The sequence below is a fragment of the Polistes fuscatus genome, unplaced genomic scaffold, assembly GCF_010416935.1.
Source record: "Polistes fuscatus isolate 324 unplaced genomic scaffold, CU_Pfus_HIC Scaffold19, whole genome shotgun sequence".
In the NCBI taxonomy this organism is placed as follows: Eukaryota; Metazoa; Arthropoda; class Insecta; order Hymenoptera; family Vespidae; genus Polistes; species Polistes fuscatus.
In genome coordinates this window covers 1,511,993-1,529,834 of record NW_025113095.1, presented here as the reverse complement: position 1 = coordinate 1,529,834, position 17,842 = coordinate 1,511,993, and the positions used below count along the sequence as shown (strand labels likewise).

At 34.2% G+C, this 17,842-nt stretch overlaps 1 protein-coding gene and 1 long non-coding RNA gene across 4 annotated transcripts in view; one reads left to right on the top strand and one right to left on the bottom strand.

Moving 5' to 3' along the window:
* Nucleotides 1-6,545: 6,545 nt before the first annotated feature.
* Nucleotides 6,546-17,842, bottom strand: part of LOC122515799 — a 43,714-nt gene continuing 32,417 nt past the window's right edge. For 2 of the 3 annotated variants that reach the window (XM_043633258.1, XM_043633259.1), the window contains exons 2-12: nt 11,238-11,891; nt 10,954-11,165; nt 10,788-10,888; nt 10,592-10,708; nt 10,355-10,505; nt 9,937-10,275; nt 9,748-9,843; nt 9,527-9,656; nt 9,276-9,442; nt 9,094-9,216; nt 6,546-9,002 (exon numbers count right to left, since the gene is read on the bottom strand). In XM_043633258.1, coding sequence (XP_043489193.1) covers nt 6,624-9,002; nt 9,094-9,216; nt 9,276-9,442; nt 9,527-9,656; nt 9,748-9,843; nt 9,937-10,275; nt 10,355-10,505; nt 10,592-10,708; nt 10,788-10,888; nt 10,954-11,165; nt 11,238-11,891 — 4,469 coding nt within the window. In that variant the 3' untranslated portion in view covers nt 6,546-6,623. The remainder of the gene's footprint in view (nt 9,003-9,093; nt 9,217-9,275; nt 9,443-9,526; nt 9,657-9,747; nt 9,844-9,936; nt 10,276-10,354; nt 10,506-10,591; nt 10,709-10,787; nt 10,889-10,953; nt 11,166-11,237; nt 11,892-17,842) is intronic. The other variant, XM_043633260.1, reaches the window with a different exon arrangement.
* On the top strand, nt 11,840-14,349 carry LOC122515865. The gene is made up of 2 exons (XR_006303414.1): nt 11,840-11,877; nt 14,159-14,349. It is a non-coding gene; the product is annotated as an uncharacterized LOC122515865 (long non-coding RNA).

Sequence of the window (17,842 nt, the reverse complement as noted above, 5' to 3'; positions counted from 1 at the left end):
TGGAAGAAATGAAGTTTCTCGTTTGTGCTATATTGTATAAGAGAGGAGAGACTATGGTCTTGCAAGAAGGAAGAGTGCTGGATTTAATAGAACTTCGTCAAAAGTAAAGTAATTTGAAAACTTATCGTTAAGCTAATTGCATGAAGATTTCTTTTTCTTTTTCTTTTTTTTTCCAACCAGTTCATGTTGACTCCGATTTGTTCGACAAAAATTTTTAGAATTTGTAGAGGCTGAGTCTAGTCTACTGTCGATTTAAATCTAACTAATATACGTAATACATGATATTACATTGTATAAAATCGTAGTTTAAGAATCATCTTATCCATTTCGCTTACTTGCTAAATTCAAATTTAAAGAGAGAGAAAGGAAAGGAAAATATTTAATTATAGGAAGTCACACAAAAGAAAAAAAAACACACTGTTTGTTACTTGAATTTTTAAACAAAAAACAAATCTACAGCGAGTGTTACTTAAAATCATACACCATTACGCTTAATAGATTTTTGTTTGAAAACTATTGGTTTACTAAGCATAATGGTGTACAATTTTAAGTGACACTCACTATAGATTACTATTTTAAGACGACTAAATTGACGACTAGATTATGGCCTCCACAAAATAAAAAACATAGAACAAATAAGTTATTAGCATTTTAAAGGCAAAAAAGCTGCACAAAGTGAATATGAAAATTTAATACGCGTAACTATTACAATTAAGCTATCAACTTCATCAATTTTTTCATTGTCACGAGTCATCGGTAATAATTGTTTAGTTTTTTATTTAGCATACCTTAACCCTCTATAACGCTATGTTATTTTGACGCACACTAATGTATCTGCTTAGTTTCACTGTAACAAAGTATATACTTGTAATTAGTATAATATATTTAATTATACTATAAGTTTTATATTAAATAAATATTTCCTATAGGCATTCTCAAAAACAAAAAATAATTAAATTAGATTATAGAGGGTTAATTGTATCAGGAAGGTAGTTGGAATGAATAAATTTATATCGATCATCATTTAGTTTGAGCATGGTATAAACTGGCATAAATTTAAGTCAATATAATATTGCGTTTTATTTACTTTGCTTTTTTAATTTTGATTTTTTTTAAATCGTATATCGCTTGCGCAAATATGAGATTAATAGAGAATAATGTAACAGACACATAACACATACATACATTTCCGTGAACATATTTAAGTGCACGTATTATTTATTTTATCTGCGTTATAAAAAATCGAAGATATAAGATAGATCAAACGTGGAAAATTTTCGAAGATCGAATATATACGATCTTTCGTCAATAAAGTCTGGCACTTTTCCACCTCTCCACTTTATTTTTTTTCTTTTTTCCAATTATTGTGTATGCATTATTAATAATTACAAATTATGATAGAAAGAGAGTGAAAGAGAGAAAGACAGGCATACGCAATAATGAATTAATAATTAAAAAAAAGAAGGAGAAACGTGTAAAAAGTATCGTCGAATGCGTAAAGAAGAAGAAGAAGATGGAGATGGACTTCTCTTGGAAATGTTGAAGTATTTCGGTATTTTATATAAAATTTTGCTCTGTACATAGGATATAGATGACTGAAGAAAGTATTACATATTATCAACAAAATTTATTATTATTATTATTATTATTATTATTATTATTATTATTATTGTCATAATATTAGTGAGACGAGATGCAAAATATAAAAGCTTCCTATACTCGCGCTCGTTCATCATGGCGGAGCATGGGTGGTATAATTATCGTTAATTTGTTCACAATTAAAAAAAAGAAAAGTATGATTCATTCATTACTTATTCCCCACTTATGTTTCATTGTAAAATATCATTGTAATAATAATTATTTTATTATTGTATAATGTTAGTATATATTATAGAGATTTATAGCGACGCTTTTTTAAGATCATATTTCTTATATTCTTTTTACTATACATTTTCTTTGTTTTCTATGCATCGTTGATACGATTATTTCTTTTACACCACCTGTGCTGTGATTTGAAATAATATATGCATGTATATATATATATATATATATATATATATATATAATAATATGTATGCATATATTACTTCACGAGGTTGGATTTGTTTTACGAAAGTAAAGGAAAGGAAAAGAAATTTATGTAAATGCGTGCACGTAAATAATTGCATTTAAAAATGATGACAAGATAGAGATTTAAAAATCAATCATTTGCTATATTATTTCCTCTCATGCGTTGCCTTAGCGAGCCGAATGCCGAATTCAAATGCGAAGTGTAAATAAAAAATATATTAGAAAGGAAACGATATCTTACCCGTTTGTGGGAAGACATGTTTGATAATTAAGCCTGTAATATATTATAATCGTTGCTATGTTGCAATCAAACACCAAATCGAATTATTCAATCAAAGTTTTCGGTAATTCATTCATTATTTTTTGGAGATGGGGGGAGAAATGAACAAATATGCATACTTAACGGTATAAATTAAACGACGATAATGATGGTGAGGATGATAATGATAATGAGATGGTGGTGGAGGATAGGAAGAATTAAAAAAGGAAAATAGATACAACAATGTCTTCCCTATTAATCGTATTTAAATAAAAAAATTTAGTCATATATTAGGTACGTTTTATGGTCGTATGCTATGCATTTTAATACACACTCACACACGAACAAATACATACACAAATACATATACCACGTAGAAACACATACATATATACACAAAAATATGTGCAAAATATTTTACGATGCATCTTCTTTCTAACTTTAACGAAGAGTACAAGCGTCAGAGATCCGTAATTAATTATTAAAATGAAGGAATTAATGAATTTAATATAAAAAAAGTTTGATAAGACATTGTTGTAGCACAGATCGTAATAATTATTGTGTTATATGACGGATTAAATGATTGACTGATGTACGTATATATGTTGTGTAATTAGAAATAATTTCGTAAAAAAATAAACCAAAAATATAAGAAAGAAAAATATGACAAAAAAAAAATTGAAAATTAAAGGGAAAAGTAACAAAAAAAATATAATAAATGTAGCACGCGTACGCTCGTGAAAGAAAAAAAAAATAAGAAATAAAAGTTCCTTTCTTAACAAGGAACGCGAATACGTAATTTTTGCTTTTATTTATTAACTAATAAAAATAAAAAAATAGAAAGAAAAAATAGAAAAAGAAATCGATATACATATATATGAAATATAAATGTTTAATGAGATTTTATGCGTGCTGCATCGTTCGAGGCATCAAAATTGCATTGTAAACATTACGATATTCGTGCTAAAACAAAAAAAAAGAAAAGAGATAAAAAAAAGAAATTAATTAGACGTAAACACACAAGCATGCTTATGTACGTGTGTGTCTCGTAAAATATTTTTCCTCGTAGGAACGTGTCGGTCCACAAAAGTTTTCGATGTTATTATTATAACGACAATAATTTCTAAAAACACGATTCTAATACAATTTTCAATTAATAATATTTGAAAATAGAGAAAATATATAGATGTTCATAGATGATCGGCATGCGAGCGTATAGCGTGACAACAATAAAAACAATAAAAAAAATATATTAAAACGCAGAGAAAATTTTAAAAAAAGATATTAATCCAAACGAAAGGAAAATAACGTAAAATTTTCTGTTAGTTTAATTGTATATACGTGTACGAGCATGTAGGATTTAAAAAGAGAACATTTCAACGACGAAGTAATTCATTGAGAAAATAAAAATAGAGAGCGAGAGCTTTGACATTTATTAAAATAATAATTATAATGAATAGACCAAACACACCGCGCGATACGACGAAGTAACGAAAAGACGAAAGAAAAAAGACAACAACAACAAAAATATAATAATTCCCCCCTTTAAAAGATAAAACAAATCGCATATATTAAACAAACAAACTAACACAAAGACACGTAACGTTTAATTGTAACTGACAATGAGAAAGAAAGTGTCCATAAACCTATACATACGCAGATCAACACATATCTATATTCTGCTCACGACCACGAGTTTTAGAACGTCCTGATATATATATTTAATACATATATATATATTATATATAATACAGGTTTTGCGGTCCAAATTCAACTCTTTTGCAAAGGAGGAATTTGATTTGCAAAAAATTGAATTTTAAGTGCAAAATCTGTATATAATTGACTATATATATATATGTATTTATTGTATCTTTTTTTATAGTGAAAATAGTTAACGAAATAGTGATTTATATTAAATCTATTTGTAGAGGAGAGGAGAGAAAGAAAAAGAAGAACAGAAAAATTAGGTTCATGTAGTGGTATTACAGCGATAATTGTGTACCTGTCCACATCGACCAGATTGATTGATTGATAGATAGATAGATAGATAGATTGATTGATTGATTGATTGATTGATGACTTTGTCTCTATGGTGTATAATGTAGAAACATTGATTTCAAGTTTTTTATTTACGTACATATTACCCGGAATAGATTTCTTTTTTATAACGAAGAGAAGTTGTAACAATTTGAATTTTTGTTCTAATTTGTATTAATTTTTAAGGAGAGAAAGAGACGAATGTATAATGTATTAAAAAGTATAAAAGACATTCGAATATTTTGAAAAAAAAATTAAAGAAAATGAAAAAGAAACGAAAAAGAAGAATAAGAAAAAGAGAAAGAAAGATTAAGTATATATGTATATGCATACATACACACGTGTGTAAATAAATGTGTGTGTGTATATATATATATATATATCTATATTTAAATAATGCAAAGCAGCTTTTTGAAGAGGAGAAAAAGTAATTATAAAAGATAAAAGAGATAAATAATATACGTGATTTTGTGTAAAACGAGAAAAAGAAAAAAAAGTATTCTCTCAAGAACTTCGTTAGCTCGTGAGATTAAGGATAAAGAAATTCTATATACATACATAAATTTATTCGTCGATATGTTGTTAACCAAAGCTTTAGTGACACATGCATATAGCAACGGATACGAATATTCTTTCATGATGGAATATAATTATTCTAGACAAAAATATGGTACGATAATGTAACTCGATAAAAAAAAGAGAAAGTAGATTTTTTTAAGGAGCATCATCCTCCGATAATAAACGATGTTGCATATCGAAGATTCATTATTTCACATTAACTATTACAACATTAATCGCTATGCATAAAATAACAAATGTAATTATAAAACAATAATAAATATGAATCATCTGTGCAACGTCGATTGCAGAGGAGGAGGATTCCTTAAATCATATAGACGACAAATGAATGTTATTTTATTCTTTATATTCGAATTGCGAGACAAGGAAGAGGAACGACTCTCCAAGAAATATATTAAAAAAAAAAAAAAAAAATAAAAAAAAAATAAACAAAAAGAAAATGAATAAGAACAAAAAAAATATATAGGACTGAGCGTTAATGGAAGAAGTAGTAATTAAAAGCGTAATTACTGCAGTTGTACATAATGTGTATAACGAATTTTATCTTCGACTTATGAGAAGCTTTGATTTTAGAAGTTTTTATATAAATACAGTATTGTGAAAATATAATTTATGATTTCTTATGTATAATTTACAACTTATATTTTTAAGCACGACTAGTTCTAAACCTCTACTGTACATAGACATTCTCATAATAAAACCTACCTGAAATAATATATGTGCATAACATATATATATTTTTATATGTATGTGACATTGCATAATGATAGTCAAAGTGTCGATAATATTTTTCATGTACGAACGAATTTATAAGGAACGAGCATGCCGTAACGAAAGGGGTAAAGATAAAACAAAACAGGATAAATGATTGGAGCTGATCGCAGTTGAAATTTTACAAAAAAATTATATTACTATATACATTAACAGCACGTTACGATACAACAATGTATAGAGTCCTCTTTCTCTTTAATTTTTAGCTTTATACAAAATAACATAATCTATCCTGAAACACATGCGACGTAACATCAGTTACTTCCTTCATAGATACAATATTATTTCTTTGATTTTGAATAGATAATGCTTACGTTGTACCTTACTAGTTGAACACAATTTCTCTTTCTTTCTTTCTTCAAACAACGAACAAAATTGATACTCGTTCTTGGATCAGGTTTTCTCTTACAATTAGATGAGAAAATTAATTGATATTTCTGAGAAAAAAAACATTCATTATTTAATTGAATTTCGTCCAAAAAATATTAGAGTATCGCGTTATTAGATTCAGATAATACAAAATAATTTTGAATATTAAAGATATTAGAATTAAATAAAATAAAGAACGCGTCACACACGTTTACATCTCTTGTTAAATTAACAATTGTACTTTCTACACGAAGTAAGTAAAAATAGGCAGTACTTGTTTCCGTTTTCGATAATACATAAAATAAAATTAAACAAGAATTATAATTAAGCACGAAATATCATTCGTACGTAATAGAGATCAATCCATGAAATTTCAAACGAATCGAACGATTTTTCTAACTTAAAAAGAAATAATAGAACGAAAAATAATTGAGATAAAATTTCATTGAAATAAAAAAACAACACTAGATCGTCGATTACGTCTTGGAATTTTGAAAGACAGGGGATAGAAAAAAAGAATTATTCTTATGCTATTAAATTATGTCTCAACGTGTCCTTGCAATTGACAAACTATTTTTTTAACCCAACCGGCCTGACTTTGTCCAGCAGATACATCATCGTTATCATTGCTGGGAACATCATCAGGTCCTTCATTTGGAGCTTCGTCACTCATTATGCACTTTCGTTCAACATCTCTTTTCATGAAGGACGACCTAACAGATGAAGTTTTAATTTCTGGACTATTATTACTCTGTGTTTTCAAGAATATTGACTTGATTTTCAGGTAATCAGGTTTTTGTGCTACGTAAGGTCTGCCAATCGTACTTTCTTGAACATTATTTGATACCGTCGATGACACTGTTGATGACACCGACGAATATTCTGATCTTTTTTTTGCAGGAACTGGAGGTGCTACTTTTTGTTTATTACCAGACGACGTACCAGCTTCTCTGAAGTCTGAACGCATTAGGAGGACATCATCGGCATCACTGAATATTGCACTGTCCCGAAAAACTTCGTCGACATCAACGTCAACGTAATTTTCAATGATTTCGAAGGATCTTTCGTAGAAACTATCAGTTTCGCTTTCCCGTCGATTAGTTTCTCTTCTGGGAGATTCCTCCTCGTCTTCTTCCTCTTCTTCTTCCTTATTCCTTCCATATTCTTTCGAATTCTCATCTTTTTTCGTTGTCTCTTCGGGAACGTTGGATGCTTGTTGACCATTGCGTTTGTTTTCAGCAAAAAGTACAGTAGGGTCTGCATAATCGGATTGAGCTATACGAGCACCCAAACTAGAACTTCCTTGTTTGTAATACAACGATGGTATTCTATAATCCGAAGGTCCACCAGCTGATACACATCCAACCAGTTCCTCAACGTCCGAAGAACTTTCTCTAGAATGTTTAGATTTGCCTTTTCTCTTTGATTTTACATTACTCAATGAACGGAAGTATTTTGTTCTTTCTATCTCTTCGCTGCATTCGAGGGTTTCAGTACTGAGAGTATTTCTGAGACCTTGCAAACGACTTCCAGCTTTGGACAATACATTTTTGAACATGGTACTACCATTGGCTCTATAAATTTTATGATCAGGATGAATGTTGGTGGTCGTAGGTGAAACCATGTGAATTTCAGAGTAAGCGTCGTTCAAAGTATCATCGAGCGAGCAGAAAAACGTTGAGGTTGATGTCGAAACAGATGTTGGAAATTTAGCAATCCTACCTTCGGGTTGACAACTCGAAGCATATCTTTCCATGTCCTCGAGATTGATCTCAGCAGGTTTGTCCGAGGCTATCGTAAAAGGTCTCTCGGTCATTGGTTTTCCATCCCTTTGAAGAAATCGAGATTTGGTCACGCTAGGTTGAGGAGAATTTGGATTGATCTGAAAGCTACGAGGCAACGATCCACACTTTTGCGGAGAAGTTGGTAAACCTTCACAGAGTTTGGTCAACCAAATAGCCGGCCTGGTTGGACTGTCACTTCCATTAACATCTTGTTCCTCTTGAAGACCTTCCCAAACATGTTGAAGATTATCGTAGTTACCGAAACCTTTGGATTCGTCAGTTTCCTTGACGATCTCCTGTTGATTATCATCAGTTTTATCTTTTCCTTCCGAACATACTTGAACTTCGTTAGCCTTCTCCGAATAATCCTGATCGTTACTTAATACAGGAGTAGTTTCATTCGGATCATCGTTGGTAGATGTTGAGTTCTCTCGAATTCTCAGAGCAGTCTTTATGATTTTACTCTCAGTCACGATACTTTGTCTTTTAAAAGCTTCGAAAAGAGCCCTCTTCTCGTGTACTCTATTTACGTTGTTCTTTGCACTACTAGTTTCATGTACACTAGTCTTACTATCCGAAGATTTGAAGTTATCATAGAGTAGCCTGAGAGCTGGCTGAGGCGTGTCACGTGCACTGGACGAAGAAAACGTATTCCATGCGTTGTTCGTTCTCACCAATCTTTGGCTTTCGCGATGAGATGAACGTACGCGATTGTTCGATGTTCCCCCAACGTAATTTGCATTCTCGCAATCGCTTTCGTCCGAAGTGTCAGCTGAAATTCTCTTGATGAATCTTTGCTGTTGTCTAACGTTTATGCTGCTACTAGTTCTCTGCTTTTCTAACAACTTTTGGAATTCTTGATTCTGCATCAGAATATGACCAACTATTTCCTCAACTGTTTGGGCTACTGGCGTCGTTGCAGTCTGTTGTTCATTGTTCTCTTTGGTTTCAACTTGTTGAGAATTCGTTGGCTTGCTCTCCTCGTTGCTAGAAGCATTGATCGTACGATCAGATTCCACCTGAATTGTTCCTATATCAACCATGTCCTCTTTTTGATCCTCGTCCGATTGATTCAGGCAAACGTAAGATTGAAATCCTGGCTCGGATTTTCTTCGCCATCCAGTAAAACGATCCTATGAAAAATGAGATTCGAGTATTAAATATTTTCACAGTATTATTTTATTCTAAAGTATTTATCATTCTGAAAAAACATCCATGGTATACCTTAACTTTCAGAGTACGTCCATCGGAACATCTGTTAAGATTTTGATCTCTCGAGTCGTGTACTTCAGTCTCGTGACTAGGATTTTTCCGTAAAGATGCCGGTGAATCCTGAAGAATCGACACCTACATTTACTTTGTTGTCTCGGATTTAAAGTGTTAATGCTAAGAAAATTAATTTTTACCTCAGTAGTGATAGCAGGTGACTCGGGTTTTCTTGTACCCTTTTTGAACTTATGTCTGATACCAGTTTCCGATCTTCTTCTTTCTCTTTCTTGCTTACGTTTCTCTAAATATTCCGGTGGAGCCGAGTACAACTTTTTCGCCGAGCTTTTGTCGGTCGGAGAATCGTCTGCTTAATTAATTTCAATTAGTATAAAATTAATAAACCGCTAATTAAAATCTTTCGCATCTAGTATTTCTCAATAACCATTACCTTCGTGTTGAGTCTGACCAAGTTGTAGAAACAGCTGCCTGGCGTGAGAAGGTATAACAGCATTGTAATTCTCAAGGATTACCCTTTTTATTTGCAATGTCCACTCCCTCTTTTGTTCCAGGTTGCGTGCCTGAAGAGAGAAAACAAAAGAAATTATATTAATTTCTTTATTTCATATTCATCATTTTGCGTAGAATATATTTTCTCGTTTTATATTTTACCTGCAATGTGTATTGCAACCTTGGATTGTCAAAGGGTATTACATGGAAACTTAATAGTTCTCCTGGGATGCTCTCGATCAACATCAAGTTGGAACACTGAAATAATATTTTAATATTAGTATGAAATGTTGCAAAATATTGGCTCGATCGATAGATTTAGTTAAAAAAATATAAGACATCGCAACTGACCATGATATGAGCTTTGTAGACCAATAAACCATCCTCCTTCTTCTTCGTCAGGAGTAACATCCTGTCAAAGAGAAATGCATGTCTCGGTGCTTTGGCTCCTCTCATTCTGAAGCGACCTTCGGCGATAAGTTCACCACTGGTAGTTAAATCTGGTCCTGACCATCCATAAAGAAGCGATTGAATTTCTTGGACTCTTACAGCGTGTTCGTGTCTTCTCTTCATCGCGTTAATGTGTTTCGCTATTCCAGTCATCGCTGCGAGTGCACCCTCGATCGCATTTCTTCCTTCAGCTTCGTTTTCTCGAGCGTCACAGCCTGCGCCATACTCTTTCGATAAATTCTGAAAATTCCATCGACAATTGTTATTCATCAGGATTGTCCAATCATGCGAATCGATCGATCGATCGACTTTTTTTTACCTCTAGCAGCAGGTGATACTTGAGAATCCTTTGAACAGGCTTCAACAAAAATGATCCCAGAGGTAAAGCATGATCTAAAGCTGCCTGTCTTTCTCTAAAAGCTTTGGCTGTCTCCTCTTGTCCCATCAAGTCGGTTAACACAGAGACAGTTCTACAATTTTAGCATGTCGTAAAGTTTCTTTGGAATTTTTGCCATTAGGGATTTGCAATGGAATCAATTGGTAAGAGCGTTTTTACCTGGGATAATTTGTACAGTATTCGGTATAGACTTTAAATCCTGAATTGTGCTTGATGAAAGTGTTCGCGAGACGAACCGGATCAAAAGAACATTTTTCGATTTCTTTGAGAAATTCTCTGCGAAATGAAATATTATATATTTGGTATTCGTATTTTCTCGATAATCCGTGTTAGGTTTTTCTAACAAATAACGTACCTGTTGAATTCGAAAATATCCTCGATGTTGCTGAATAAATCACTCAGTTGTAATTGATGTACAAAAGACGTGGGATTGTCTCGCCAAAAGATGAGATAGCCCTGATTACAAAAGATTCGTATAGATCGTTGAAGACAAATTTCAAACGAATCTTCAACAATCTTACCTGTATGACTTGTCGCAAGTGTTCAACATATATTGCTTCGGTATCAATGATTTCGAGAAGTACTCTTTCCACAGGATTACGATGAGGATCGCAATAACGTGGACGATGACAGGGCGTATTTCCTTCGGTGCTGTCCCTTCTTTGACCATTGGTACCATTACCGATACGACAGCTAGCTTCGGATACCGTAGCAACTCCGCTATCACCCGAGCCTACGAATAATCACCCGAGTTAAAGACATTATAAATTGTTTTATGGAAGTTTGAGTAAATTCAAAATGGTACCTTGAGAACTGGCACAAGTGTCAGCTAAAGATTCGACGGAAGCCAAGTATGGATTAGTCGCACATGTGTTTCCCTGATTGCTGCAGCCACTGGACGATGTACTAGAGGCTATTGAACTACCAGACAATGGTCTTCCACTTCTGCATCTTCTTTTGTACCTGAGTTGATTCAGTCCATTGGCATTGGCGTTTGTTTCTTGTACATATGAATTCTTCTTATCGTCTTGCTCGAGAACGTTGATCGACAATCTACTTCCATCTTTTTCTTTGTCCACCTTGACCTCCTCATCCTCCTCTTCGTCGTCATCTTCGTTGTTGTTGTCTACTCGATGGTGAGTGACCACAACGTCTATCGTACTTGTTGTATCCGTTTCTTCCGTTCTCTCACACATCTCGTCACTCTTTTCTCGATGACTATTACTATTACCGGTACCACTACCACTACCGCTACTACCTTTCTTAGTTGCCTCGCCACAAAGCTGACCGAATATGGAACCTCGTTGGGAGTGCGGTACCAAGCTCAATCGCTTCTGCAAAGCCGCTGGTATATTACACGATGCCGAGAGGACTACGTGATCGTGATCGTAACCGTTTCCACGACGTGCAAGCTCGTCGAACATGCCCAATAATTGTGGCACCAGGTCCGTACTCGTGCCTGAAATTTCATTTTTATCATTGCTTCATTTCATTTCATTTCATTTTATATTCGATTAGCTTAAATATTATTTTTCTTAGGCTAGTTCATGTATACAACAGTTTTTCAAGCTTCTTTTGTCTCAATTTTTTATGCTATACTATTGTATATTGTTTCCGGAGTTAAGTTCAGTTTGTTACAAAATATCATACCCATAATTCTCTCTTTATTATAGTTTATTAATTAAATGAATTTAATTAGAATATTAACGAGCGCGCGATACAAGGAGAAAACCACACCGTGTGTATATCGAAAGATAAACCAATAATATAAGAAAGATAAGACAAATTACTCGACGAGAAGAAAAAGGAAGATATGAAAAGTGAGGTTTAATCGCTAATACGATCACCTGCCAATTAACACGGTAGTCCTTTATCGGCGCTAAAACATTGCCGTTGAATATATAATTCGTATTGCATCGTCTTTCGATATGCACCGAACAGAGAGAGAGTGAGAGAGAGAACGAGCACACGCTTGGCTGATTCTCTCTCGTCTGCGGCCACGACGATAGCTCGGAGAGTCGGTTGGACAAACAAACGAGCAGGATGATGGTTTCCAATTTCCTTGGCGGCAGACGTGAAATCAACGTTCTCCAACTCGACTTGCATCGATGCGTTTTTCTTGCGTTCCCAAGTATCCTTTCCTCTCTAATGTTAGATATACATATACTACTATAACCGCCATATTTGCGATAGCAACCTTATTTCTTTTACTACTTACAGCAGCAGCAACAGCAGCAGCAGTACCCTGTTTTCCTAACTATTATCAGATTTTGGTCTTTTATCGAAATTATTTATCCATTTAATCGATTACCATTTGCAACAGTTGCGCGCATTTTTTTTCTTCTTCCTTTTAGTTAGTGTTAATTATTGTTAGGAGTACGTCGAGATTGATTTATTTCAAATTAAATCACTCTCCGCCATATTTGTAATAGGCTACTTTTCTTCTTTTACTACTTACGGTGAACGGGAGGAGAACTTTATACGGGCTGTTTCCTATATAAACTATGCGTTTTCAGATTTACGATGAGTTTTTTGTTTGAAATTGATTAGAGGTGTAGTTAAGAAACCACCACGTAGATCTATTTCTGATGCAGAACGTTAACGTATATATATATATATACGAGTGTAGGAACGAACGATCTCCTCCTCATGGACTTTCTTTCTCTTCTCTTCGTTCTGGTTAACGGCCTCGATCTCTTCAGCTATTCGCGTGTTGGAATAGATCTTCCCTTAATATATTGAAACTTTAGTAATATATTTGCCTATAATTATGAAAGTGGTCTAAGTCAAAATCAACAAAAAAAAAGAACAAATAAATTTATCAGTCGTTTCACACCACATTATTTTAAATCAAATTAATTCAAAATGAATCGTTAGATAGTGTTTGTTATTTCAATATTACATAGAATTGATTTAGTGTTCAAATGGGTATATATTTCTAAACTTCTAGAGAGATAGATTTAGAAAATCTAACGTCAAATTTAGCGATGCAAAACCGACAACGAGTATCGTTCTAAACGTTCGGTCATGCGTTGCAATATTTTACACTTTACCAAAAGAAGAAGCGGGGGAGAAAGAGGAGGAGGAAGAAGATGCTGCTGCGTTGATGATGATGCCAACGTAGAGAAAAAAATAAATAAAAGTATAAAAAAAAAGAAAAATTGATCGAAGGCGCCAAACACGGATGTCCGTGCATTTGCTCGATCGAGTCTTCTAAACGACGTTATCAAGATGGCCTTGATTTAATTGGACGCTTTCGTATGTTAGAGTACGTACTCTACATCTATACGTATCGTTCTTCGTTGGTGTATACACCTAAGAGTCTTAGTTTCACCGGCATGTACTAGCAAAGAAACCGGCTACGATTTAATGACGTGAAGCGAAACTATCTGTAGAAGTGCAACAACGTCTTCGATGCATTTCTGCGTTTTATGCGCGACTAGTTTTCCGCGTGTTACACATCACGATTATTTATTCATAAGATCGTAATCCATCTTTTGATACGTATAATAATCATTTATATAAAATATCTTTTTATTTATTTTCTTTATTTCATCCAATTGAAATGATATAAATATTTGCGTCTCATGCGAATACGATTTCATTCTTTAGGAAGGGGGTGGGTTCTCGTATTTAATAGCTCGATTATAATATCTCGAGGAGATTTAGAAGATTAATAAATTTATCATCTTTTTCTCTCTATCTCTTTTTTTCCTTATTCGTAAGGTTGAATGCAGCCAACAGTCACCGGCTTAGAACGTGCAGTCGATGCACTTGGCTGGAGCTACTCTAATAATAGTACGAGAGGACCCAAACTTTCGTCGTGCTCGTTTCTAAGCAAAACTTTGAAATCTTTTCTAAATGATATTTCAAATAAAACAATCTATATGAAAACAACTTTCGGTCCAACTTGTAAACTATCTCTAATGTAATACCACGTAACTTTTTCCTATGACACATTATCGTCGTATTATTAAAAGCGCGCAACAAAGATATAGTTTCGGTTTCTTCTTCGGTCAAGCGTAACAGGCATCCCGTTTGTTAGTGTATCATCATACGCTTTATATTATGTGTGCGTGCGTTCGAAACTGCGGGTGGAACGGCCGACGTTTGTGGCCACTTGAATCCCCCTCTGGCCCCCTTTTCCCCCCCTAGTTATTCTATTTCTTTCATTTGGACCAAAGCCGACGACCGTATTGCTTTTCGTCAATGAACGGACGTATTCCTCCTCCTCTTCTCTTTTCTCTCTTTCTTGGCTATTTTTACTCTCATCGTAAATCCCCAATCCCCCCCTCTCTCTCCCCCTCTTCTTCTTCTTCTTCTTCTTTTGGTCCATCCATTCGGCATCATCCCAAGGCGCCAGTTTACTCGTCAATGACCGAGAATATTACTACGCTATGAAAGAATCATTTTTGAATGATTGATTTTGATTGATCGATCGATTTAACTTCTTCTGTTTTCTCGAATACGAAACATTAGATAACCGTAGGTGACTGATAGTACTAAATCGAACAGTAGTAAAACGTCGCAAAGTTTAGCTGTTTGCTATTACCGACTACTGTTTGTGTAGTGAGTAGCATTGTCTGACTGACTCACAATCAGTTTACCGTTACATCTCAGTTTGCCGTCGTTGACCCGAACGAAGAGAAAGATCGAGCAATAAATTTAGCCTTTCTCTCAATCCACTCGAATTCCAACGATTGGGGTCTTATCTTTCTTAAGCGCCATATTATTCGACCAATTTTGATACATCATTAGAATATTCTCGTTTCGGCGTATTTATCAAATTATTTCTCGTCATATTTTCTTATACGTCACACGAAACTATACGAATTACGTTTAAACGTATATAAATATTTAAAGCTGTGCGCGCGTGTGTGCACGTAATTTCTTAATTATATTTCTAATTAACTACTTTACTTCTTTGATATAGTCATTTTCGTTTGTTTTTTTTCTCCATTCTCTTTCTTTTTCTTCTTTTGGAGTTTACAACACTTCGGTTTCTTCGATGCAGACAATAATTTACATCGATTAATTGGCCAGTCGCGTTTTAATCTCGCGCGTATTACCTCGCGAACGACTTCGGTGTTATGTAATCGAAAGGTTATGCAAGCGAATAACACTTAGGTGTCTTTATGGGGGAATGGGGAGGGGGAATTTTATGAGAAAGACCCTTCTTTCTCTCGCGTACCTTATCTACCAAGAATCTCGAGTACACGATCTTTCGTGGCTCGACTTCTCGCTGTGCTTTGCTTTCTAACTAAGTTTCTTCGTGCGAGAAGTCAAACGAGAAAAGGAGCAGGAGGTGATGAAAAATATTTATTTCAATCAAAGTATCAAAGATTCGAAACGGAAAAAAAATTCAATCGATAGTTCGAATAGAAAACACCTCCATTGCGTTTCAAAATATCTATACTTGGTTGAATATTCAAAAATAAAGTAAATGAAGTGTAATACTAAATAGGATAATTAAATAATAAATAAATTCTACGCTTTTGTCAAATAATGTACCTCGGTGAATCGAAAAAGGGCAAAGGTAAAGGCAAGGCAAGATTTTCTCAAGAGCCCTCGAAGAAGGACCCGCCGAAGGCTTCTTATTCTGCTCGAAGGGACACCTACCTCAGAGGCGTGCACTCTATAAGTGGCCGTAAATTCTTCGGATTTTTCACTGGCTCACGTCATAAACTCACAAACCACTAAGTAGGTTTTAAATTTCTTAGAGTGGCCTGAGATCCTATTCGAACACTTAACGCGTCGTTTTATCGAATCCGGATCAAAAGAAAACTTATTAGATATAGTTCTTTTATTAGACAAATATTTGTCATTATTAAAGTTTCAAAAGAAAGAAAAATAATGAACGATCTAAATAATATATCTCAAAGATCCATCGATCTCTCATTAACCGTACATTTGTAATTAAACAAAATGACGATGATGATGATGATGATGATGATGATGATGTTTCGAAATAAAATTATCTCTTAATGAGGTAACGAAAAAAATCTATGACACGGATTAGGATTAAAGAGATCGATAATGATCCAGATAATTTCTCCAAGGATCTATCAATCTTTTAGCATCGCGTTCCTTTTTCTCGATAAATTATCTTACGAAGCCAACTAAACAAAATAATTGATCTCTCGTTGAGATACGTTAATCCTAAGAGAAAGAAACAAAAAAGAGAAAAAGAATATTAAGAAAGGAAAGTTTGAGAAGAAAAGTGCATTCTCTCGCTTGGAACACGACGACGTACTCTCGTATTTCAACGTTAAACGAAATAGTACAATCGAGCTGTCGATCGAAACTACTACTCTCTTTCTCTTTGAATATCCGAAGTATGGTTGGTTGGTTGAGTGCACATAAGCCGCGTGCCTATAGTAGTCGTCGATGGAACGTCGTCGGTGGAACGTCATCGAATGGCGCAATGCTTGCTAAGAAAAGAGTAAAACGATAACGAGACACTTTATGTTCGTCGAAACGTGCGTTCGCTATAACCGTTATTCACTCTCCTACCCCCCTACCAATGGATTTCAACTAATCGACATTTCGAGGGCTTGCAAGGGAAAAGAAACAGACGAAAAAAGCAGTACGAACAAAATCATTACAACATTTATTCGTTTAACGTAGAGTTAGAAACAACATTACCATTAAAATGAGGTATCGCAAGATAGGATCGTTCAAAAGTTTATAGGTGGGAGTAAATGTATCGGGAAGGGGGTTGCAACGTTTTCAAAAATTTCCTTTAGAGTTGTCGAACGAAATGATTAGAACATTTATTCGTTTAACGTAGAGTTCGAAACAACATTACCATTAAAATGAGATACAGCAAGATAGGATCGTTCAAAAGTTTATAAGTTGGAGGGGGTTGCAACGTTTTGAAAAATTTCTTTTAGAGTTGTTATCGAAGTATCATCGAAGTGAAAATTTGTCTAGAAAGGGAAAGACGAATGTGACATAGCACGAAGAAGAAGATGACTAACCATAAGAGAAGAAAGAGGAAAGAAAAAGGAAAGAGAAAGGATCGTACAAAGGTTGGAATGCACTTGAGCTTACTTGCTCGCTAGAGTCTACTTGTTTCCGGGTGCATCTCCGGTAAGAGATAAGAGAGCCTTACAAAAGGCTACTCGAGGAATTCCAGAGCGAAGGAGTCTCACGTTCGAGCAACGTGATCCTTGTACTTGTCGCTTTACTCTGCCATATACGTGATCGGAATATTCTATTTTTTTTTCGCTCACCGTCTATCCTTTTCTGATATACATTTCTTAGTTTTCCGCTTTTTCATCCTTCCAACCTAGTCTTTATATCCTCCTGTTCCTCCTTTTCCTCCTCCTTCTTCTTCTTCTTCTTCTTCTTCTTCTTCTTCTTCTTCTTCCTAGTCTGCTGAACGTTTACATGACGAGGAATAATTAC